Here is a 23,579-nt window from a genome sequence, read left to right on the forward strand (position 1 = left end):
TAGCAAGACCTCTGGGATAGACTACTCTCCCCATTTGGCACTTTTGCTTCCCCCTCTCCTGGTCCTGAACAGGAATCAACCACATTCATGATTTTATGTGTCATAAGGTAAAGGTAAAGGTAAAGGTTCCCCCGCACATGCATGCTAGTCGTTTCCAACTCTAGGGGCTGGTGCTCATCTCCGTTTCAAAGCCGAAGAGCCAGCGCTTGTCCGAGGACGTCTCCGTGGTCATGTGGCCGGCATGACTAGACGCCAAAGGTGCATCGAACGCTGTTCCCTTCCCACCGTAGTGGTCCCTATTTTTCTACTTGCATTTTTTACGTGCTTTCGAACTGCTAGGTTGGCAGAAGCTGGGACGAGTAACAGGCGCTCACTCTGTTACGCGGCACTTGGGATTCGACCCGCCAAACTGCCGACCTTCCCATCGACAAGCTCAGTGTCCTAACCCACTGAGCCACCGCGTCCCTTATGTGTCATAAAGAATACTGCAAAAACAAAGGTGAGTCTATGTCCTTGGCTCAGAATTCCTTAATTTAATATCAAGGGCCTCTCAAGTTCAGCTTGGCTACCGATAGCTTCATCAGCTCATCCGTGCAGATATCTTTGCAAATGTCCAGAAGGAACATTTGCATCCATTTGGGGTGGATTCCATTCCTTCACCCTTCACTCCAGAGACTCTCTAAAGGCCTCATAAAGTTTCCTTTGAGTTGAGCTCAGTTTCAATGACTTCACGGTCACCTGTCATTTTATTGACAGATTTGCTGTTGACTTTGGGAGCATTGGTATCTGTGATTTATTACTTGTTGGTATAACTTATGGTTAATGATTGTAACTATGATCTGTAATATATGACCTACCACTTGGTTGTTGTATGTATATTGAGAGCTTCTGCACCGGAGACAAATTCCTTGCGTGTCCAATCACACTTGGCCAATAAAGAATTCTATTCTATTCTTTTTATTTATTTATTTATTTCCCAGTCTAACATATAGCCCTGGTAGTGCCTCACCCTGGTATTAAGCTAGCTGAACAGGGCAATAGTTGTGTCTGAACAGGCGAAGAGGGCAACAGCTGCAGAGTTTGAATTAAGCTCTGCCCCACCATCTAAAGACAATGAAGTGAACAGCTGAGTTTCTTCGCAGAGGGGACCTTAAAGGCCCCAAAGTGGCTGAGGAGGGGAACAGCCTGTATCCACCCCCACCCACCCCCGTTCCCTTTCATTGCATAATGAGATTTCTGAGAGTTCCCTCACTACCCCATTTACCAGGCAGAGGAGACAAGTTAACGAGAGACTGAAAGGTAAGGTGAAATTATTGAAGTCTGAAATGATTTATTAGATTTTTAAATCTCATCTTTCTTACTTTACAAATAACTAAAGGCAGTGAACATGCCTAATCCTCCTTCCTCCTCCTATTTTCCACACAACAATCCTGTGAGGTGGGTTGGGCTAAGAGAGAGAAACTGGCTCAGCCAACCAACTGGCTTTCATGGCTCAGGTGAAACTAGAACTCACCGTCTCCTGGTGATTGGCTCAAAGTCACCCAGCCAGTTTTCATGCCTAAGGTAGAAGGGATAGCCATGGCTGGCTGGGACATTCTGGGAGTTGAAGTCCACATATCTTAAAGTAGCTGAGAAACAATGGTCTATGGCAGGGGTAGGCAACCTTGGCTCTTTTATGACTCGTGGACTTCAACTCCCAGAATTCCTGAGCCAGCTATGCTGGGAGTTGAAGTCCACGAGTCATAAAAGAGCCAAGGTTGCCTACCCCTGGTCTATGGTAAGGTAAAGGTAAAGGTTCCCCCGCACATGCGTGCTAGTCATTTCCAACTCTAGGGGCCGGTGCTCATCTCCGTTTCAAAGCCAAAGAGCCAGCGCTTGTCTGAGGACGTCTCCGTGGTCATGTGGCCGGCATGACTAGACGCCAAAGGCACACAGAACGCTGTTACCTTCCCACTGTAGCGGTCCCTATTTTTCTACTTGCATTTTTATGTGCTTTCGAACTGCTAGGTTGGCAGAAGCTGGGACGAGTAACAGGCGCTCACTCTGCTACGCGGCACCCGGGATTCGACCCGCCAAACTGCCGACCTTCTGATTGACAACCTCAGCGTCCTAACCCACTGAGCCACCGTGTCCCGGTCTATGGTAACATCCCCCTTAATCCAGACATTTGCACTCAACAGAAAGACTTGTAGAGTAGTGCGATTCCCAGAAACAGCACTAAACTGCAAGTCATGCCCAGCTCCTACATTTGGATCAGGCCATGGCAGAAAACTAAAGTTGTAGTAGAAATGAAATGTAAGGCAGTGGCCGGGATTGTGAAGAGTGCCCTTGCAGTGTATTTGGGAGGCCAGAGGTATCATGTTTAAAGATGATTAAAAAGGAAAAAGAAACTCTTGCCTAACCAAAATGGGGGCGGGGGGGAGAGACCATGGATGAGACAGGCCTCATTTTCTTGGCATGCTTTTACTGCAGAGATTTAAGGGGGGGGTTCTCAAAAGTTGAACACAAAGGTTGCTCAGAAACAGCAGCAACCCAGGCAGTCTATAAGGGAACCCCGAAATTTGGTTCCCTGTGTGTCTGCAGAGAGGGCTCTTCAAACTCAGATGCAAACCCTGCTGGCTGGGGCTTATGGGAGTGCTAGTCTCCTTATGAGCCTTAATAAGTGGTTTAGAGATGTCTGGATGCCAGGAGCCCAGATTTCGAAAGAAGCAGCTACTCTAGAGGGCAATGGAGATGGGTGACCTTGGGGAAAATATTCGGAAGGGCAAAAGCGCCCCAGGAAAGGAGCTAGTGTTAGGCAGCGGCTCAAGTCTGGCTTCTTCCTGACTCACCAAAGTATAAGAAAAATAAACAGAAAAATGAAATTAAAAAAAAAATTTACACAAGCAGACTCGCAAGATTTTGTTATGGGAGCCTCTCACCATAAAGTTTAGCTTAGCCTTCCTGTAGAATCGGTTTCTTGACAGGTCTACCTTGTAGGGCTGGCAGCTATTCTCCCCCACCGCAAAAACTTGCCTTCCTCCTAAACTCCCAAGCAAAAATAAATACTGGTGTGCAAGCGAGTATGCCCGTGTGTGTGCGCGCGCGTGCCCACACACACACGCACTCGGCGTTAGGCAATCTAGGAGAGAAGAGGAATGAGTCAGTCTGCTCGTCCTAGGTCCCTGTTGAGCACCTTTGAGTCACCTTGATTGCAACGGGTGGAGAATCTGAAGCCGTCGGGCTTTGCAGGTGGGGCAGGATTGGGAGGAAATGGCCCTCCAAGCTGCACCTTTCTGCAGGATGTCCCAAAGGTGCTTTTTCAAAAGGCAACAGGACTTTCTTGGTTTTTTTTTTTCCCCTTGGAAAACATTTCACTTCTCATCCAAGAAGCTTCAGTTCTGAAGCTGAACTGAAGAAGCTTCTCGGATGAGAAGTGAAATGTTTTCAGGGGGGGAAAAAAACCCCAAGGAAGTTTAGTTGTCTTTTGAAAAAGCACCTTTGGGACAGCCATGAGCTGAATGATTAAGTATCTCCATAGACACTTTTGGGCAGGAAGTTCCATCCTAGGTTTGTAGCGGGGGCATCGGCACGGTGTGGTCATAAAAGGCAAGATGGTGGCCAGGTCAACACAATCCAAATTCCCCGTTTTTAATGTGTGCAATTTGCACTGGTGATCCAGTTTCCCCCCTCCCATGTGACCAAGTCCCATTTGCCCAAATCCCCTCCTTCCCCTACCTACAGCATTAACAAAGACCACAGCTGTCATCATTTTATTGTGTCCCTTTCCATTGTGATGGAGGGAAGGTCTTGGCTTCTTCAACCCATGAGGATGGGATACTTTGCACGGGCTCAGAGGCACTGCGCATGGGGGACTCCATTGCAGGAACCGCTCCTTAAGAATGAGGCTGGTGGACCCACTGCCTCCCCCTTTGGCCCTCAAGCCTGGACTTCCAAAGGTCGCCTTCCCTGGAATTTCTCCCCCTCTAGAACTGGGTCTCTTCTGCAATCAGCTCCCCCTTCTCATCTGCAGGAAGAGGGGTGGGATGTGGCCGCCATGGTAGGGGGTCTTGACGACAGCCGTTCCCATGGGAACCCTTTCCTCTGGTTTCCACGGCAACCATTCAGGGGCTTAGAAAGCCTTCTTGTCCCCCCCTTGCCGCTCTCCATCCCCCCTCCCCGTCTTGCTACCAAAGAGGGCATCAAAAGTGATGCAGAAAGGGGCGGCAGTGGTGACGCTTGAGAACTGGAAGCTGTTTGTGTGTGTGTGTGTGTGTGTGTGTGTGTGTGTGTGTGTGTGTGTGTATAGAGAGAGATATCTGGGCAGCTTTGTTGTCAATAGTTCCAGATTGGAGAAGGGAGGGAGGAAAAGCAATGGCTGGTGAGTTGAGGCTGGATCATGGCCTGGGCCAGTGTGGAGATAAACAGGAGGGAAACAATTATTATTATTATTATTATTATTATTATTATTATTATTATTATTATTATTATTATCACACTTAATTTCATCCCTTCGTTGCAAAACGTGTCCTTCAGTTTTGCATTTCTTTGCGAGAGGCATCTTAACAGGACAGACTACTGCAGATGTTCCTTTAATTAGGAGGCACCCAATGACCCATCAGCGCTTTTAGGGGTTTTGCCTGGGACCGATGCAGAAGGCTGAACCGTCCTTGAGATTTAAAAGATGGCTCAGGAGCTGCACAGCAGCAAGAGAAGGGGGGGAGGATAGAGGGTGGGATGTTGGCAGGGTGTTGAGTGTAAGCCAGGTTCATCACTTTAAGAACCACAGCTCAATACTTTACTTAACAAAGGTGTCAAATGTATGAAATGGAGCAGCGGCCAAGCCCTGATGACTGGTTGGTCACTTAGCAGTCAGAAGGTGAGTGTTAGCAGCTTTCCAACAAAGCTTATTCCTATTAATAAAAATGGGGATTCTGATTTTTGACTAGCAAAGACTAATTCGGTTCTCCACATACTGGGTGTAAAGTAGGATTGTTAAACAAGTAGTCCTCAACTTACGACAGCTGTTTAGCGACCATATATGCTTTATGTGCTAAAACATATAAAGAATGGTTGCTGGAATTGGGTATGTCTAGTCTCATGAAGAGAAGGACCAGGGGTGACATGATAGCAGCTTTCCAGTATCTCAAAGAAGAGGGTGCCACAAAGAAGAGGGAGTCAAGCTATTCTCCAAAGCGTCAGAAGGCAGGACAAGAAGCAACGGATGGAAACTAACCAAAGAGAGAAACAACCTAGAACTAAGGAGAAACTTCCTTAATTGTTAGAACAATTAATCAGTAGAACAACCTACCTCCAGAAGCTGTGAATGCTCCATCACTGGAAGTTTTTAAGAAGAGACTGGACAGCCAATTTGTCTGAAATGGTATAGGGACTCCTGCCTGAGCAGGGGGTTGGACTAGATGACCTCCAAGGTCCCTTCCAACGTGTTGATGATATTATGACACATTTCTCCAGGACTACTTATTACCAGGATTTGAAGTTATGATGACCAGCCCCACCCCTCTAACCCGTAGCCACACGTTCGCATTTGGGGTGCTCGGCAACCACCTTGAATTTACAGAGAACTGCAGCATCCTACAGTCACGTGACTATAATTTACATTGCTTTTCCCCCCAGAAATCAGCATTAACTTCTGGTTTCTGGCAAAAAAACAAAACACTCCTTGCAGACAAGGGATTCGCTTAACAACTGCCACAATAAAAAGTCACGATCACATGGTGCAACTTACATAATTCTAGGTTCAATTCATTACATTTGTACTGTGACTATACTGATATTGGCGTCGTTCATAAAACACATTTAATCGGGTTCCAGATTTGTACGATGACATCGCCTTAAAGTAACCGAAGAGCCTGGTTTGAAAAAAGCCTTTGGGGCTGCAAGGAGACCTTCCCATTTGCCACTTGCACAGAGGAGGGCCTCACTCAGCCCGAAGGGCCTCACAAAGGCAGCGCCAGTGTTGGCTTTCTCAAGATCATGTACAACGTGACTCTCTTAACAAGGGCTGCCTTGAGTGGCTTGTGTAACTGCATTCATTTGCTCAAAGCTGCCCAGCCCTTTCAGCTGCTCATCCCACATCCCGGAGAGGAGAAGATCCGCAGAGCGCAAGGACAGAAGAGGTGGCTGGCAGAGGATCTGGAATCGGGTCTCCTGGTGCATCGGTTTCCAGGACCAGCCAAGACAAAGGGGGAGATTTCAAAGGCCAGGCATTGCTCATCTTGATGGAAAGGTTTAGGTGGTGCAGGAAGGGTCGCTGGTTGGATGGGAACTCTGCTTCTCTTTTCACGTCTTGCAGCAAAGGGAGGCAGTTGCTGGGGGAAGCAGAGGGGATAAAAATTTTATTTTGGTCATCCCAGCAAAGGGCCCTGGGGAATGACACCCTCCCCCATTTCATGGCTTTGTCCTCTAAGGAGGCACGTCCTTGAGTGAGGCGAGAGAGACAGTCAAGGTGTGGGCTGGCATTAGAACCAGGCAGCTTTGGGCAAATGTCTGCATTCACACAGGCAACTCAAGACAGCCCTTGTTATAAGCTGAGTAAGTTTCAAGAGATTGGAGAATGATTGATCTGAAAGGGTACAGGCTTTCCTGCTTGAGCAGGGGGTTGGGATAGAAGACCTCCAAGGTCCCTTCCAACTCTGTTATTCTGTTACAGCCACCAGCCAATTTTTTTCAGCTTTTCACAAACCTAACCCGTCTGTCCTTTAGATGCCTGGGGCCTGTCTCTGCCTTCTGCTGCTGGGCTGAGCCCAAGCAAGAACTCCTCGCCGAAAGAGCCACAGCTGGCCACGTCTCTTAGCAAGCGGCAGCAAAGGAAGTGGCTTGCGGCGCTTGGAAAGGTAAAGAGACACTGGGCTCTAATGGCAGTGAAGAGCTATATTTAGCAGGAGGCTGGCGAGTGGGAGGAGAGCAGGTTGGCTGGAAGACAGCGGAGTTGTGATGCTGCTGTCGGAAGCTCAAAACAAAGCAAAACAAAGCCAAGACTGGGTTGGTGAGAAGGTACATCAACACCCTTCCTCCACTCCCGGGGGCAGATGGTGCTTGGATGTCCAGCAACTAAGAGTCCTGCCAACATTTCACCTAAGCACTCTGACTGCACAGGAGCCCAACTGCAAACAGGCTAGTGCAGGGGTAGGCAACCTTGGCTCTTTTATGACTATGCTGGCTCAGGAATTCTGGGAGTTGAAGTCCACAAGTCATAAAAGAGCCAAGGTTGCCTACCCCTGGGCTAGTGCAAGGGTGCCTAATCTTGGCCACTTAGACCTGCTTTTAAAATTCAGAACGAAATGCACACTTGAGCAGGTGAAGGTTTGCACGCTCCTGCAACTTGCAACTTCTCCTGGCTGGGGAATTCTGGGAGTTGAAATCCACAGGTCTTACAAGTGGCCATGGCTGAATACCCATGCATTAGCAGGTGACCATGCCAATTGCAGAAGTGTGAAAACCTTCGGCCGCTCAAGTGTGCATTTCGTTCTGAGTTTGAAGAAAAGCACTTAGATCAAATGCTTTAATTGGTGATCAGTGGGGTCTCAGCTTGGGAACTTTCAGCGGAGCCAGGGCAGCTATTAGAATCCGAGGTGTCCCTCGGAAGGCAAGGATTTCCTTCGCTTATCAGAAGCCAGTCTGGGAAGGAGAACAGAGGGTCTTCCTATAAGGAAGCAGAGAAACTGATTTGGTTGTGACTGGCTAGTTGGCTGGCTGGTGGAGAGGAGGGCAAATTTGCAGGAGAAAGGCAGGCAAGAGCCAGCCAACTCTCTGTGGTCTTCCCTGCAACATTTCACCTCAAGATATGTGGATTCCAACCGCTGGTTCATCTGCTGCAAAGCCAAGAGATGCCTGCAAAAAAATTAGCTATACTAAAGAGTTTGATTTCTGGGAAATCAATAGGGGAAGATGGAGCTGTATTGCAAGGAAAGACTACAAAGCCAAAGGCATTGCAGGGTCTTCACGTGTGGCTTCCCAGTGGCACTTTCCAAAGCCTGAATTTCTCCAAATATGGAGGCTGGTTGGAGGGGGTGGTGGTCTTTGCTTGTTTCAGCCAGTCCTGAAAATCCACCATTAAGGGAAACCGCTTTTGATTAAGGGACGTCGCTCTCATGAAAATGAAATGCTAGCTCTGAAACGGCTAGCTCCGTTTTCAACAGAGACAATTCCTGCACAAAATGAATCTGCAACTGCGATCTCTCAACCACCACTAGCAGGCTTGCTTAGAAAGGAGAGCGAGGAAGAAACATCTACCAGGAGAGGTTGATGAAAGAAGAGATTGGTCTCTAAACTGCCACAAGGCACTGTTGTTCTAGGAGAAAACGGGTGCAAGCCGACTGTGAACCCAAAGAGTTAGGCTGTTAGGCTGCCTTCCCCACCCAGCATGTTCCTCGCAGCATCTCATGCAGTTAATCCAAAATAGATGTGCACCCTGGCAGATGTCAAGGGGGGGAACGGTGAGGTGGGGGAGCAGCTGAGTCTTCCTGCACTACAAGTCCCATCCATCCCAGTGAAAATACCAAAGAGTCTGACTTAAGTCCGTGAGTCAGAGGAGAAGATCCTTGCGAGCAATTTCTAGCTCAGAATTCGGCGTGATGATACCTTTTTCCTCCAAGCTGACAATAAGCATAATTGTTTCCCCTCAGGGCTTTCCCACAGTCTGGCCTTCTGCTACAACATCCGAGGGTGCAGGCCGCATCATCCGAGGCAGGATTCCAGATTCAGTTGAAGAACGGGTCTGCTCGCCCAAGCAAAGAGGAGTCCCTTCTCTGCCCTTCTTGCCTCAGGCTTGGCCCAGCACCAGAGATTCCCCCCAAAAGCCTTTTAATTATAAATGCTCGTCTGGGGAAAGCAGCCAGGAGTGAGTCGGGAGATCCATGGACAGAAACTGGCAGCTGTGCCTCGGAGCGCTTCTGAGTTTTGCTGCCATCGCGGGAATGACGTGCCAGATCAAGCACAAGGTTCTGACACGTCTTGTCTGGGAACGAGCAGCAGCCCTCCGCGCAGGCTCTGGCAGCCAATCTGTGGCGGCACCGGCAAGGCCGGTCACGTCGGCGAGCCTCCCTCAGGAGGCTGGTCCAGGCAGGGCATGCAGAGGGCTGTGCCCTGTCACTGGCAAGGATTCAAAGGCGAGACGGCAAAACTGAAGCCACACCGTGCATCCGGAGAGTCTGCTCTGAATGCCGGCCGCGGTTTCTCTGTGGGGAGATAAGGTTCTCCCACGAAACCGAGGCAGGATCTTTTTTTTCACCTGCCCGGGAGCTGCACCGGGGCCCAGAAAGCAAAGGGGCAGGGCGGGATCTGTTCTCGCCAGCTGGGGCAGTGAAACCCACCCACCAGAAGGCCAGCCTCAGTCTCCCTCCTTGCCACCTGCCACGCTAGGCCTAGCTGGTGCTGATCTGGCATTAACAGCAGGGAATCTCTGCCAACTGTCTAGCAGGGTGGCACCAGCCACTTGCAGATAAACCTGCTATCTGGCAATCCATCTGGGATAAGAAATTGCAGTGAGGGCATCCTGGAGCATGTCTAGATTTTGATGTAGGAGGCCTTCTTTCCATTTTTGTACCCTTGCCCAAATCTTTCCCCACTAGTTCTTCCAGCTTTAGCCGCTGCTCTGCAGAGACCCGAGGGACCCAAGGCGTCTGGGCCCCTCCCTCTCCGAGGGCTTGGCAGAACGATGCCACCTCCCTCGCGGGGCTGCTGGCAGAAGCAGAAACAATGCTCTGCTGCCCTCCGGTGCCAGCACTCGGGAACGCTTTCCCAGCAGGCAAGCCTGCTCTTGCTCCCTGAATGCAAACGGATGTTGTTGTTAGTTGCGAAGTCGTGTCCAACCCATCGCTACCCCATGGACAACGTTCCTCCAGGCCTTCCTGTCCTCTACCATCTTCTGGAGTCCATTCGGGCTCACGCCTCCTGCTTCAGTGACTCCATCCAGCCACCTCATTCTCTGTCGTCCCCTTCTTCTATTGCCCTCAATCTTTCCCAGCATGAGGCTCTTCTCCAGTGAGTCCTTCCTTCTCATTAGGTGGTCAAAGTATTTGAGTTTCCGCTTCAGGATCTGGCCTTCTAAAGAGCAGTCAGGGTTGATCTCCTCTAGGACTGACCGGTTTGATCGCTTTGCAGTCCAAGGGACTCGCAGGAGTCTTCTCCAGCACCCTAGTTCAAAGGCTTCAATTCTTTGGCGCTCAGCCTTTTTTATGGTCCAGCTTTCACTGCAAACGGATGACTGGGGGCAATTTCTCCAACCCAGGAAGCTTTTGCTTCCCTATCATGGAGATAAGAAACTGAAACATTTGGAAAGGCTAAAATATCTAGACCAGGGGTAGGCAACCTCGGCTCTTTTATGACTCATGGACTTCAACTCCCAGAATTCATGAGTCAGCTATGCTGACTCATGAATTCTGGGAGTTGAAGTCCATGAGTCATAAAAGAGCCGAGGTTGCCTACCCCTGGTCTAGACAAATTCTTAAATGAGTTTGTTCAAGCAGTTCCCCTCCTGCCTTCCCTACCCTCGGCTACAGGGCAACCACTACAGGTAGTCCTCGAGTCATGATGATTGCCGAGCCCAGAATTATGCTCATAAGCCAGGCTGCTTGTTAAGTGGGTCATCACATGACTGGCCAATTTTACCACCTTTTTTGTGTGGATTGCTAAATGAACGCTGCGGTTGTTAAACGAACCCATTGCTTCAATGGGCATTTTTGCCGATGGCTGAGAATGTCCAAAATGCGATTGCACGATTGCAGGGTGGAAAGTGGAGAATGCGGTTAGAACTTCAAATCAGGGTCATAGTTGCCTTTTTTTGGGGGGGGTGGGGTTCAGTTGTAACTTCAAACAGTTGCTAAGCAACTGATCATAAATCAAGGGTTATCTGTATAGGCTGGATTTTGATGAAGAAAAACTAGGGAACAAAACATTTTAGCCCTGATAAAAGATAATGGAGTAGGGGATAAAATAATTGATTTCCGTTTTCCTGAAGATGTACGTAAGACATAGGTGGGTGGTTTTCAAGATGCTTAAGCAGACTTTGGACAAACGCTCGTCATGGATGCTTTGATTTTGATTCCTGCAGTTGGACTTCATGACCCACGGAGAACTTTCTAACATTAGGATTCCGATTTCATTTCAAAAGCTCTGCAATGTTGGCATGGCTACACAGGGGATCCTTGCTTAATGATCATCCTGCTCAAAGCTACACCAGTGCTGAAAAAGTTAACTTTACGACTGGTGTGCACAGTTATGACCATCACAACATCCCTGTAATTGAGATTTGGGCACGTTGCTGCAGGCAGGTGGTTATGACCAGCAGCATCCCACAAGCACACGATCATCCTTTCCAGGCTTCAGAACCAGCTCAACAGAGAAACCACTTGTCTGCGGTCACTTGATCTCCTGCTAAATGATATGCGATGACTCACTTAATGACTGAATGGGAAGCGGTGCAGTATCATGGTCACATGATGTCCTAAAGACTGCATTATTTAGCATGAATTGGGGATGGGAAGCATAGTTTTCAGTTTGTTCTCCTACCTCTGGGGCACCAGTTCCAGACACCGTTGACGATGGAGAGGTGCTGTCCAAAGTCTTTATTTTGTATGGCTCAATCCTCCATAGGCTTAGGAGTGAGGTATCTGCAGCTTTATATCTTCATCCCTGGCTTGCTAAGTGATGCCATGGTTACCCTGTCCCAATGTCCGAAAGCTGTGGGAGCTGGATGGGAGGCAACAGGCTTTAGCTTAATCCGAACAGAACCATGTGATTTTGGGTTCCCACGTGAAGCCGGGAACCTTCCATCATTGTTCTTGTAGGGGGGGCTGCCTCAAGAAAGACCTAGTTATTTGGGGGTCCTCCTGGACTCAGAACTCCTGCTTGAAGGGCAGCTGGCACTAGATGAACCTTTGAACAACCTCAGGTTGTGCTCCAGCTATGCCTCTTCCTAGACCAGAGGAAGCTGCTCGCTGTCACTCATGTCCGTGTGACCTCTCATCTACAGGTGAAACTCGGGAAATTAGAATATCGTGCAAAAGTTCATTTATTTCAGTAATGCAACTTAAAAGGGGAAACTAATATATGAGATAGACTCATTACATGCAAAGCAAGATAGTTCAAGCCATGATTTGTCATAATTGTGATGATTATGGCTTACAGCTCATGAAAACCCCAAATCCACAATCTCAGAAAATTAGAATATTGTGAAAAGGTGCAATATTCTAGGCTCAAAGTGTCCCACCCCAATCAGCTAATTAAGCCATAACACCTGCAAAGGGTTCCTGAGCCTTTAAATGGTCTCTCAGTCTGGTTCAGTAGGAATCACCAAGAGGCTTGGTGGAGCAGTGGGCTGATGCCTCCTTAAGTAACACCAGCTGCCTGCAATTAGTGCAGGTTCGCATCCCACCAGGCTCAAGGTTGACTCAGCCTTCCATCCTTCCCAGGTAGGTAAAATGAGGACCCAGATTGTTGGGGGCAATTAAGCTGACTTTGTAATAATGCCGCTTGGGGGTGTGTGTGAAAGCAGGCATATACATAGAATGAAGGCTACTTCTAAGCTTGTAAGCCGCCCTGAGTCTTCAGAGAAGGGCGGGATATAAATGGAATTAAAAAAAAAATCACAATCATGGGGAAGACTGCTGACCTGACAGTTGTGCAGAAAACCATCGACACCCTCCATAAGGAGGGAAAGCCTCAAAAGGTAATTGCAAAAGAAGTTGGATGTTCCCAAAGTGCTGTATCAAAGCACATTAATAGAAAGTTATGTGGAAGGGAAAAGTGTGGAAGAAAAAGGTGCACAAGCAGCAGGGATGACCGCAGCCTGGAGAGCATGTCAGGAAAAGGCCATTCCAAAGTGTTGGGGACTTTCACAAGGAGTGGACTGAGGCTGGAGTCAGTGCAAGAGCCACCACACACAGACGGATCCTGGCCATGGGCTTCGTCGTATTCCTCTTGTCAAGCCGCTCCTGAACAACAAACGTCAGAAGCGTCTTACCTGGGCTAAAGAAAAACAGACCTGGTCTGTTGCTCAGTGGTCCAAAGTCCTCTTTTCTGATGAGAGCAACTTTTGCATCTCATTTGGAAACCAAGGACCCAGAGTCTGGAGAGGCACACACTGCAACATGCTTGAAGTCCAGTGTGAAGTTTCCACAGTCTGTGTTGATTTGGGAGTCATGTCATCTGCTGGTGTTGGTCCACTGTGCTTCATTAAGTCCAGGGTCAACACAGCCGTCTACCAGGAGATTTTGGAGCACTTCATGCTTCCTTCAGCAGATGAGCTTTATGGGGATGCTGACTTCATTTTCCAGCAGGACTTGGCACCTGCCCACTGCCAAAAGCACCAAAACCTGGTTCAATGACTGTGGGATTATTGTGCTTGATTGGCCAGCAAACTCGCCTGACCTGAACCCCATAGAATATCTATGGGACATTGCCAAGAGAAAGATGAGAGACATGAGACCGAACAATGCAGAAGAGCTGAAGGCCGCTATTGAAGCATCCTGGTCTTCCATAACACCTCAACAGTGCCACAGGCTGATAGCTTCCATGCCACGCCGCACTGGGGCAGTAATTGCTGCAAAAGGGGCCCAAACCAAGTACTGAGTACATATGCATGCTTATACTTTTCAGAAGTCTGATATTGTTCTATGTACACTCCTTGTTTTATTGATTGCATGTAATATTCTAATTTTCTGAGATTGTGGATTTGGGGTTTTCATGAGCTGTACACCATAATCATCACAATTATGACAAATCATGGCTTGAACTATCTTGCTTTGCATGTAATGAGTCTATCTCATATATTAGTTTCCCCTTTTAAGTTGCATTACTGAAATAAATGAACTTTTGCACGATATTCTAATTTCCCGAGTTTCACCTGTAGACTACTGCAATGCGCTCCACTCGTGGCTGCTCTTTGAAGACCGTTCAGAAGCTTCAAATCGTGACGGTTATTCTGCACATGCAACATCTCTACTCTGTGAGCTGCGGTGGTGCTTCTGGGTTCAATTCAAGGTGCTGGTTGTTACCTTTAAAGCCCTGCATAGCTTAGGATCAGGAGTAACTTTCCCCCCATTGTTTACGCCTGTCTAATCCAGTTAGGCAGGATGGGCACCCATTAGGTCCCATCCGCTAAAGAAAGCTAGTTGGTGGGGCTGAGGAGACACGGCCTTTCTGTCCTAACATCCACCATGTGACTCTCTCCCTCCAGAGATTAGAATGGCCTCAACTCTGCTGGCCTCTCCTAAGGCCTGGAAGACCTGGCTCTGGGCCTCCCAAGTTATGCATAACCACCTCTTACTTATGCTGGTGATTTGGGTTGATGTAGCTCAGTCGCTATGCATTTTAACTTACGTAATGTTTATAATTGTTTTTATTTAAACTGTTTGTCACCCAATCACTTGTCTATGGAGTTTCTCAATCATCCAGATCATGGTTATCCGAAAGGTGCTTTTTCAAGACAGACCTGGACTTTCTCGTGTTTTTTTCCTTTTTCCTTCCAGGAAAAAAACCCAAGAAAGTCCAGTTGTCTTTTGGAAAAGCACCTCTGGGATACCCACTTACTTGTTGAGATGGACAGCCACACAAAATGGTTAGGTAAATTCACACTAGAACGTAATGTAGTTGGTCTTACTCAATTAATCACCAATAGCCAAAATGTTTTATAGCTTGGTGCATTGGCAAGAACCTTAGGGTGCCTTCTGGAGAGGGCTAGTGGCCAAGCCAGGATGGGTATCTGGCTGGAGCTATCTAATCTGGGTTACAAAATTCGGAATGACCATTATTTGGCAGCAAAGAGGTACTGCTGCCCACAGATGGTAGACCTACATTTAATGAAAGCTTAAGAGGTGATGTGAAGGTGTGGAGGGTGGAAGAGTTGACTCAGGAAAGGGAGAGGGGAACTCCAAGCCATGGTAGAACAGATTATCCGACTCCTGGTAAATTAGTGTGTGTGAGAGGAAGCCCCAAACAACTCCACTTTGTGTTAGGTATAAATCGAAGTAGAGAGATTTTGACAACTTTCTGTTGCAACGCTCTTCATTGTATTAACATTCCTTCCAAGACTCCCGTTTCCTGATCTTGTCTCCTTGAAGAGCTGACAAGCTAAGCTATAAAATACAGCTTCTTCTTTTGCTACACTTTAAGCAAGCGATCATTTCTATCGCTGCAGAAAACAAAGCAGCCGTAGGGCAGGATGAGGAAACTCAACCACAAAGCCCAGAGAGACGCAACAGTTTGGGATTATTTTAATTACTGTGGACATAAATTAAGGCTCAGCTGTTGCGGGCAACACCTTTTTTTTTTTGCCAACATCCATCAGCAACTGGCTGCGTCTCTGCTTTTGTTAAAGAGCCGCTTCTAAAAGAGCTGCCGTGACCGAACTTCGCAATCAAGGCAGTATCTTCCCCATTCTTGGTCTGCCAGGTGTCTTCTGCTGATGCACACTTGGCACTAGACAACCAAGGTGCGAATCAATACAGGTAGTCCTCGACTTACGATCACAATTGAGCCCAAAATTGCTGTTGCTGAGCGAGACGGTTAACTGAATTTGCCCCACTTTACAACCTTCCTTGCCAGTTTTGAAATGAATCACGGCCGTTGTTGATAACAAGGTCGCAAAGTGAATCTGGCTTACCCATTGATTTGGCTTGTCAGAAGGTGTCCCAAAAGGAGATCACATGATCCAGAGACACTGCAACGGTCGTAACTACATGCCAATTGTCAAGTGTCTAAATTTTGATCACATCACTGTGGGGATGCTGCAATGATCATAAGTGTGAAAAATGGACGTAAGTTACTTTTTTCATTGCCCTTGTAACTTCAAATTTGCGAAACAAAAGTTTATAAATCCTGTACCATTGGTTTGGGGAAAAAACTCCAATGGTGTAGACCAGTGTTTTTCAGCTTTTAACAGCTTTAAGAGGTGTGCATGTTAGCTCCCAGAATTGCCCAGCCAGACATGGGGAATTCTGGGAGCTAAGGTCCACGCTTCTTGAAGTTACCAAGGTTGAGAAACACTGCTCTGCAATCTACTAAGGATGCACAAATGCACCCAACAGAATGTTTTCCAGGAGCTTCTAGAACTTCCTTTATGCTATAACGATAAAACTCTAGGGCAAGGGTTTTCAAACTTGGCCCTTTTATGACTTGTGGACTTCAACTCCCAGAATTCCTCAGCCAGGCACGCTGGCTGAGGAATTCTGGAAGTTGATGTCCACAAGTCATAAAAGGGCCAAGTTTGAAGACCCCTGCCCTAGGGCCTAGCTCTTCCTTGCAGCTACTTGTGATTTGTTTTAAAAATACACATAAGGCTATTGCTGCTGTGGAGTGGGAAATGCCCATTAAGGATATTTCATGGGTATATTCATTCTCAAATTAAGAACAAGTGTCTCCTCTGGAGATTCTGTTTTTCAGGTACATATCTGAATAAACAAGTATCAGCCCCAGCACCTCTATAACTCTGTACAGCAAGGCACAATCCTGGAGTGCAACAACATTAAACCCTGTTGTGGCAAAAAAGGCTGTAAAATCAGGTGAGACTCATTTAACAGCGGTCTTGCTTAGCAACAGAAATTCTGATCCCAAATGTCATCATCTGTACAATTGGAAGAAGGCTTAATTTAAACGAATCACTACAACTCATCCCTTCCTCTCTACTTACCTCCAAGATCATGAATGTTGGTTTTTAAAGACAACAGAAAAAAACCTGATCTCACGTAAGGAGTGCTGTCTTCCGTTCTGGAGTACTTTTGGTAGCATCCTCTCCTGTGTGTCTTTTAGAAATTGTAGGACAGACGAACTCTGGGTGACAGAGACTACGACTCTTAAAAAGTTCTCGTGGTTTTCTTAGCAAATGGAGCTGGCAAAACTGTCCATACCTTTTAACACAGCAGTTTCCAACCTTGGCAACTTTTAAGACTTGTGGACTTCGACTTCCAGAATTCCCCAGCCAGCAAACTGAAGTCCACGGGTCTTAAAGCTGCCAAGGTTGGACCCCTGCCTTAACATAAAGACCAAGCAGTGGAAATACACTTACAATAGGTCACCAACATGTGCAAATAGAGAGGCAGGAGATGTTCAGACAGGCTTCACCTCCTGGCATGTTGAGACAGGCATGGCCAGCACATTAGAGGCCAATCAACTGGGAGTCTCTTCTCCTCAATCAATACAGATTTTCACCTGCCCCACGGACTCCATTGCCGGTGCACAGACAGGATTCCCTTAGGAAGTATGCCAATGCACAACACATATATGATCGAAGAGGTGGCCTGGAGAAGATCAGCTGACCTGGGGTGAGAGAAAGGCTACCGGAGGATAGAAGGGCAAAAGGCTCAAGACCGTTGTGGCACTGCTATCGGGGGCCCAACCCAAGCACTGACAGTGAGTCCATGACTAGAAGACAGCAACAGCTATTAGGCCCATCTTCTGTCCAGGGGCTGCCAATATCATCTGGCTGGTCACAGTAGGACAGGGATGATGGGCTAGAGAGGCTTTGGCCTGACTCAGCAAGGTCTTACGCTCTTTAAAAAGTAGAACAACAGGAAAGATTTGGCTGGTAGGAAACTCCCCCCCCCTACTATGTCCGTCTTAAGTATATTTCTTAATTTTTAACCACTGGCAGGAGAGCTTCAATGCAAGGATGCTCTATAACCATCCAAGGCCTCTTTCCTGTACACAGAAGTTCTTGTTTCAAGCAACTACTACACAGGAGGAGACACAGCAAATGCCATCCAGTCCCTGAAGAGTATGCATGTGACCCTTGTTAATTCGCATCCCTTGTGGTTTTATAAAACTTTTCGTAACGTTTATTAGTCAGAGAAGAGGCTGCCAAACTCCAAGTATTATATACTTCCTTTTCCTTCCACTCTTGTTTCTTCAAAAGGGTAATCCCTTCCACCCCGCCAAGTCTTAGTTGAAATCATTTCAAGAGTGTCAATGACTTCAACTCCCAGAATTTCCCAGCCAAACACGAGGAATTCTGGGAGCTGACGTTCACCATCTTAAAGGTTTGCCAAGGTTGAGAAAGACTGCTCTACTCAGGATGGACAAATGTACCCAGCAGAATGTTTCCAGGAGCTGCCAAAAGCTCCTTTCCGCTGTAAAGGTTTACAGGGCTGCCTACCACCAAGAACCTAGCCGCACTGGGGTGATTTCTATGGAGCTGAGGGAGGGAGCGGAGGAAGGACCGCAGTTTGGATTACTACGGACCTTATGTTTCGCTAAGCTGCAAATTCTTACAAATGCAGACCACCACCCCCCAGACCCTCCCCCACAAAAGCCCTCCGGCAGCCCAGAACACCGACAAGAAATACTCGTAAGACTGGGTGGTTGTTACAGCTCTTACTGCTCCACAAACCAGGCTGACAGAAATTGAGAGTATAAAAATAAGATATTTTCCTTACCAAAGCAAAACCAAACCAAAAGAAATGGTAAAAAAGACATACAAAGCTCAGGGCCGGCCTGACTGCATGATTCCCAAGCCCTGTGCTCCAGCATGCTCCGTGACCCAGTGGGGAAACGCTTCTCCTGCAGGGCAGGGCAGGCAGCCGAGGGCCCCCTCGATGCAGTCTCGGGTGGCCCTCGACAATGCTGGGACCCGCTGCTCTCTGTTACCTTCTGCGCCTCGCCCTCAGTTCAGCTTCAGATCAGTCTCTCTGGTGGCAGAGTACGAGTAAGCTTTCCCCAGCACCAGGCGATCCCGTAGAAGTTTGAAGAAAGCATAGTAGTTGCTGAAGAGGATCAGGGCCAGCGAGATGGTCTGGTGCCACTTCTCAGAGACCACCAGCGAGTAGAGCTGGTAGAAGATGACGGCTCCCTCGAGGAGGAGCAGGATGTTCAAGATCCGCAGAGGCTTGCTGAAAAAAAACTAGAGGGAAGAGAGATTCCTTTGGGTGAACAGCCTGCAGTTCCTGGGGCCCAGAGAAGGCCTGGACTTCACGAAAGCTCCTGTGGATGCCCCCAATTTATTTATTTATTTATTTTAATCCCATTTCTATCCCGCCCTTCTCCGAACTCAGGGCGGCTTACAATTTAAGCACAAACCAATGTGCTTAGCAATAGCCTTCATTCTATGTATATGCCTGCTTATTAGGGCTTTCACACACACCCCAGCGGCATTATTACAAAGTCAGCTTAATTGCCCCCAACAATCTGGGTCCTCATTTTACCTACCTGGGAAGGATGGAAGGCTGAGTCAACCTTGAGCCTGGTGGGATGCGAACCTGCACTAATTGCAGGCAGCTGGTGTTACTTAAGGAGGCATTAGCCCACTGCTCCACCAAGGCCCCAGAGTGAAATTATACTATTTAACATTCATGTCTTTCTTATTTATTTGGCTCTGGTCAGCATTCAGTGTGACTAACCAAACCGAAACAGAATCTAAAAAGTTAAAACTTTCTGAGTAAATATCTCAGATCTTCATCAGACCTATTGCTATTGTCACCTTGAATCTCGCAAAATTGTAAACGGGAAATGAAGCTTGGGGGGGGGAGAGGGAGGGGAAGTGGAACCCTTAAAAACACAAAGTTATTTTTTATTTGATCGGTGCTGTGTTGCGCTCTTGGCTGCCAGGGCGGGGCTGAAAACTGTGGATGACGATACAGGAAAAGGGCACAGAGGAGACATTTGGGGGAAATAAGTGGCAGTGCCCAGCAGAGGAATGCATGCTAAGTTATGGACAAGTGTGTTTACTGGCAGTTGTCAGTTGTCTAATGGTTAACAATTAGAGAGCCTTCTCCCAACTTTCTAGCCTGTGGTTTTCAGATCAGCTCTTGGTTTTCATTGTTGTGAGCATTTCTGTTGAGAATTGGCAGTGGGGGGCTGTTTGGTTTTTATTCCCCCCCCCCTGTCTGCTGGGTGGTTGCAGCAGGTTTTGGTCACTTCACGTGACCCTGGGACACTATGACCGTCATAAATATGAATCAGTTGCCAAGCATCTGAATGTAAATCACAAGAACCTGGGGATGCTGCAACAGTCATAAGTGTGAAAAATGGTCATAAGAGCCTTGGTGGAGCAGTGGGCTAATGCCTCCTTAAGTAACACCAGCTGCCTGCAATTAGTGCAGGTTCGAGTCCCACCAGGCTCAAGGTTGACTCAGCCTTCCATCCTTCCCAGGTAGGTAAAATGAGGACCCAGATTGTTGGGGGCAATTAAGCTGACTTTGTAATAATGCCACTTGGGTGTGTGTGTGTGAAAGCCCTAACAAGCAGGCATATACATAGAATGAAGGCTACTGCTAAGCTTGTAAGCCGCCCTGAGTCTTCGGAGAAGGACGGGATATAAATGGAATTTTTTTTTTTAAAAAAAAAAGAGTAATGGGCAAATACTCCAGAAAAAAAAAGTTTACTGGCAAAACCAGCCTTTTGCCAACACAATGTGCAGATGTAAGAAAGCTTTCACTTTTACACAGAATGGACCTGGAACTCCGATCCTTAAGAATTCCCTGTGGTTAACAGCGGCATCCTTGGCCCTGTTCTCTGGGCTTCTCTTTCAATTCGAAAGTTTTACAGCCCAGCTTTTTCTAGTGATGGCAGAATTAAGTTCCCCATCTCCTCTTCTTTAGGCAAATGATGAACGTCCTTGGCATGCTTTTAAATTAATGTTCAAGGCCCAGAATTGAAAAACACCCTAAAATGAATAATAAAGGAGGAATAGAGGCTACAGAAAACTGCCAGTAACAGTTTTTCCTGACTGGAAAGCCAACAAAAAGAACATCATCCTCTGCTCCCAGAGGGCTCAAGAGGCTGATAGGCGAAAGCCGCCTCTGCAATACTCACCCAGAATCCTTTGGGCTACAAGCTAAGCAAAAAGGGCCCGGTTACCTTCTTTTCTGGGAGACCACCAGGAAAGCCCAGGGCTTGCAGGGCGCTTCAGAGAAAGAAATCCCTCAGCAAACCACTGGCCGCGCTTATACAAAGACCAAACCGGTGTGGAGGGAGGACAGGACAAAATGGCAGTCCTCCACCATCAATGTTTATACAAGGAGAGCAGCTTACGTGAAAGCGGAAGTGGGAGACGTCCGAAGGCACTGCCACGTTGCAGTGGCCCACCGCTTTGTAGACGTTTTTGCTGTGTTTCACTAGCACCCCCTGTGGCCACAGACATTCGTCCGTCCACCTGAAAAATACGTTCAACAGGCATCTGGAGGACCAGGAGGAGAGACTGGGCCTTTCCCAGCTGCTAATCCTCCCCTTTGGCGGCACTGACTTCCAAGGGTCAGGACAGCCAAGCGGCAAAGGATTTGTTTTCTTACTGAGATGATGGGCAAGAATTTAACATTGAAAAGGAGTATTTTTCCCCCCGAGTCATTGAGAGAAGCGGGGGAGAGAGAAGTGGGGGGTTAGGTTGGGGTGAGAAGGGTGGTAGGCAGTGGTGGGATTCAGCCAGTTCGTACCAGTTCGGCAAAACCGGTAGCTAATTTTTTTTGTTGCTCAGGCCCAGAACGGACTTCCGGAAGTGGCATCCACACAGAGAACCGGTTGTTCATGTATTTGAATCCCACCACTGGTGGTGGTAAGCTTGTAAGCCGCCCTGAGTCTTCGGAGAAGGGCGGGATATAAATGTAATAAAAATAAAAAATAAATAAAAATAGATTGTCTCTCAAATAAAAAAATCCTGAACTGCTAGATCAGACGTGTCAAACTCGCGACATCACGTGATGTCGCACAACGTATCGGGATGGTTTTGCCATTGCCAGCAATGGGGTGGGCGCAGCTTCCGCATGACGCATCCGGCCCGCAAGCCGGCAATTTGACACCCCTGTGCTTGAGAATCATATACAGCAGAATTCCCCAACCTTTTGGGCACCAGGGACTGGTTACGTGGAGAGAGGTTTTTCCGCGGACCAGGGAGTGCGTGGTTTTGTGTGCTGTCTGAATCCCATGGATGGGGCTTTACTTGTTTGTGCGGACCGGTTGCTGGCATGCCGTGGTCCAGTACTGGGCCACGGACCAGGGGTTGGAGACCCCTGATATACAGGTAATCCTCGGTTTACGACCAGCCACTTAGCAACTACTGACCGATTGCTTAACAACTATTTGAAGTTACAATGCATTTCCACTGGGGGTACTTATGAGATTCTGAAGCTCTGACAACTGCCCCCTCGGAGTCACATGACTACATATCACAGCACTTGGGAACTGTCCTACCTTTACAATCTTTTGCTGCATCCTGTAGTCATATGACTATATTTTATGAGGATTTTGCAGGAAACCAGCATTTCCAGTTTCTGGCAAAACTGTCCCTTAGCGAACCATTAGTTTGTTTAACAACCATGGCAGCCACTTAATAACTGCCACAAAAAAGATCGTAAAATTGGGTCGGTCAAATGGGTGACCCGCTTTATGATCATCATGATTTGTGACCGTGATGGGCAGGTTCTATAATGGTCATAAATCGAGGACTACCTGCATTGGATTGAGATACAGCTTCCTGCACGTTTAGAGCAACACGCTGAAACTGAACAAGCTGAGCTTCCTCAAGACAAACAGGTACAGAAAGTGAACTAATGTTATGAACACAAACCTGCGAAGTACAGGGCTGGGCTGCAGTACAGATGGCACACAAGTGCAGCCACCGCACAATTTCAAATGTCACAGAAAGCCTTCCTTTTATGGTAGCCCCCCCCCCCAAATTGGCCATATTTAGGAGCCTTTTACAGTAGACACAAATACCAGAAGGCTCCTCAGATTTAGCTGGCATCTTTCAAAGGATCCTGGATGGGCCATGGAGGACCCATAAAAAACAGGAAAAAGAGGGACTACGAGCAAAAGGACGACCTGGCTTTTACACTAGCTTGTGAGCCCCCAAGTAGCGTTTAGCTAGTTGGATATTTAAAAATGGTTAAACTGTTGCTAAAAAAAGAGAGACCAGATTAAACCAGACTTAAGGCACATTCGTACTTTTTTCTTCCACTGCTTAATGCGGCATTCTGTGCCTCCAGGCTGCAAGTCTCAGAAATACCAGCCATCATGCACCTGGGATGCAGCAGCTGCCAAGTCTAAACCTCGAAGAGGACAAGTTTAGGAAGGCTGCTTTGTACAACCCGAGTTTCTGACTGCCTAAAAGGACCGAGAAACGGATTTTTGAAAGATGGAGGCCACTCACTGATGCTGCAGCACATTGGAGCAAAGAGATGGGTCGACCTTCTGCCAGCAACCCAGATGTGCGGCAGCCTTATGCAGGAGGTCACAGTAGCGGGCAGGCAGCAGATGCTGCATGAGGATGACAGATGTGCTGATGGAGACCAACAGGAACAACTCGCAAGACCACTGCTTATCGTAATATTGTGTGCTCTGTGAAAAAGCAAGGGGAGATCAGGAACAAATAATAATAAAAAAGAGGTGCACAGCGGTACTTTTCAAACTAGGCTTGCAATTTTCCCCAAAGTATCCTAGTCATCCAAGGGACAGCTCTTCGATGAGTGGGAAATGGGAATTACCTGTGGAAGTCTGCAGCACTGGGATTGATCCAGCAAGGCTGCCCAACTTCCAGAGTTATTACATGGTGGTTCTGGGGACCAAAGTAGGTCAAATATGCCTGACCTTAAAATCTGGAGGATTTCAAAAGAGACTTATAATAAAACCACAAAAAGCATTTACTGTGTGGTAAA

The 23,579-nt window shown here is 47.6% G+C and overlaps 1 protein-coding gene across 6 annotated transcripts in view; it reads right to left on the bottom strand.

Moving 5' to 3' along the window:
- The window catches only part of TMEM39B (transmembrane protein 39B), a 313,404-nt gene that overhangs the window by 954 nt on the left and 288,871 nt on the right, over positions 1–23,579 (bottom strand). For 4 of the 6 annotated variants that reach the window (XM_083369928.1, XM_083369925.1, XM_083369926.1 and 1 more), the window contains exons 7-9: positions 23,075–23,262; positions 20,965–21,085; positions 18,295–18,835 (exon numbers count right to left, since the gene is read on the bottom strand). In XM_083369928.1, coding sequence (XP_083226054.1) covers positions 18,599–18,835; positions 20,965–21,085; positions 23,075–23,262 — 546 coding nt within the window. In that variant the 3' untranslated portion in view covers positions 18,295–18,598. Of the gene's footprint in view, positions 1–18,294; positions 18,836–20,964; positions 21,086–23,074; positions 23,263–23,579 lie in introns of those variants that run through there. The other 2 variants (XM_083369929.1, XM_083369930.1) reach the window with 2 other exon arrangements.

The sequence above is a fragment of the Vipera ursinii genome (genome assembly GCF_947247035.1).
Source record: "Vipera ursinii genome assembly, chromosome: 9".
Taxonomy (NCBI): domain Eukaryota; kingdom Metazoa; phylum Chordata; class Lepidosauria; order Squamata; family Viperidae; genus Vipera; species Vipera ursinii.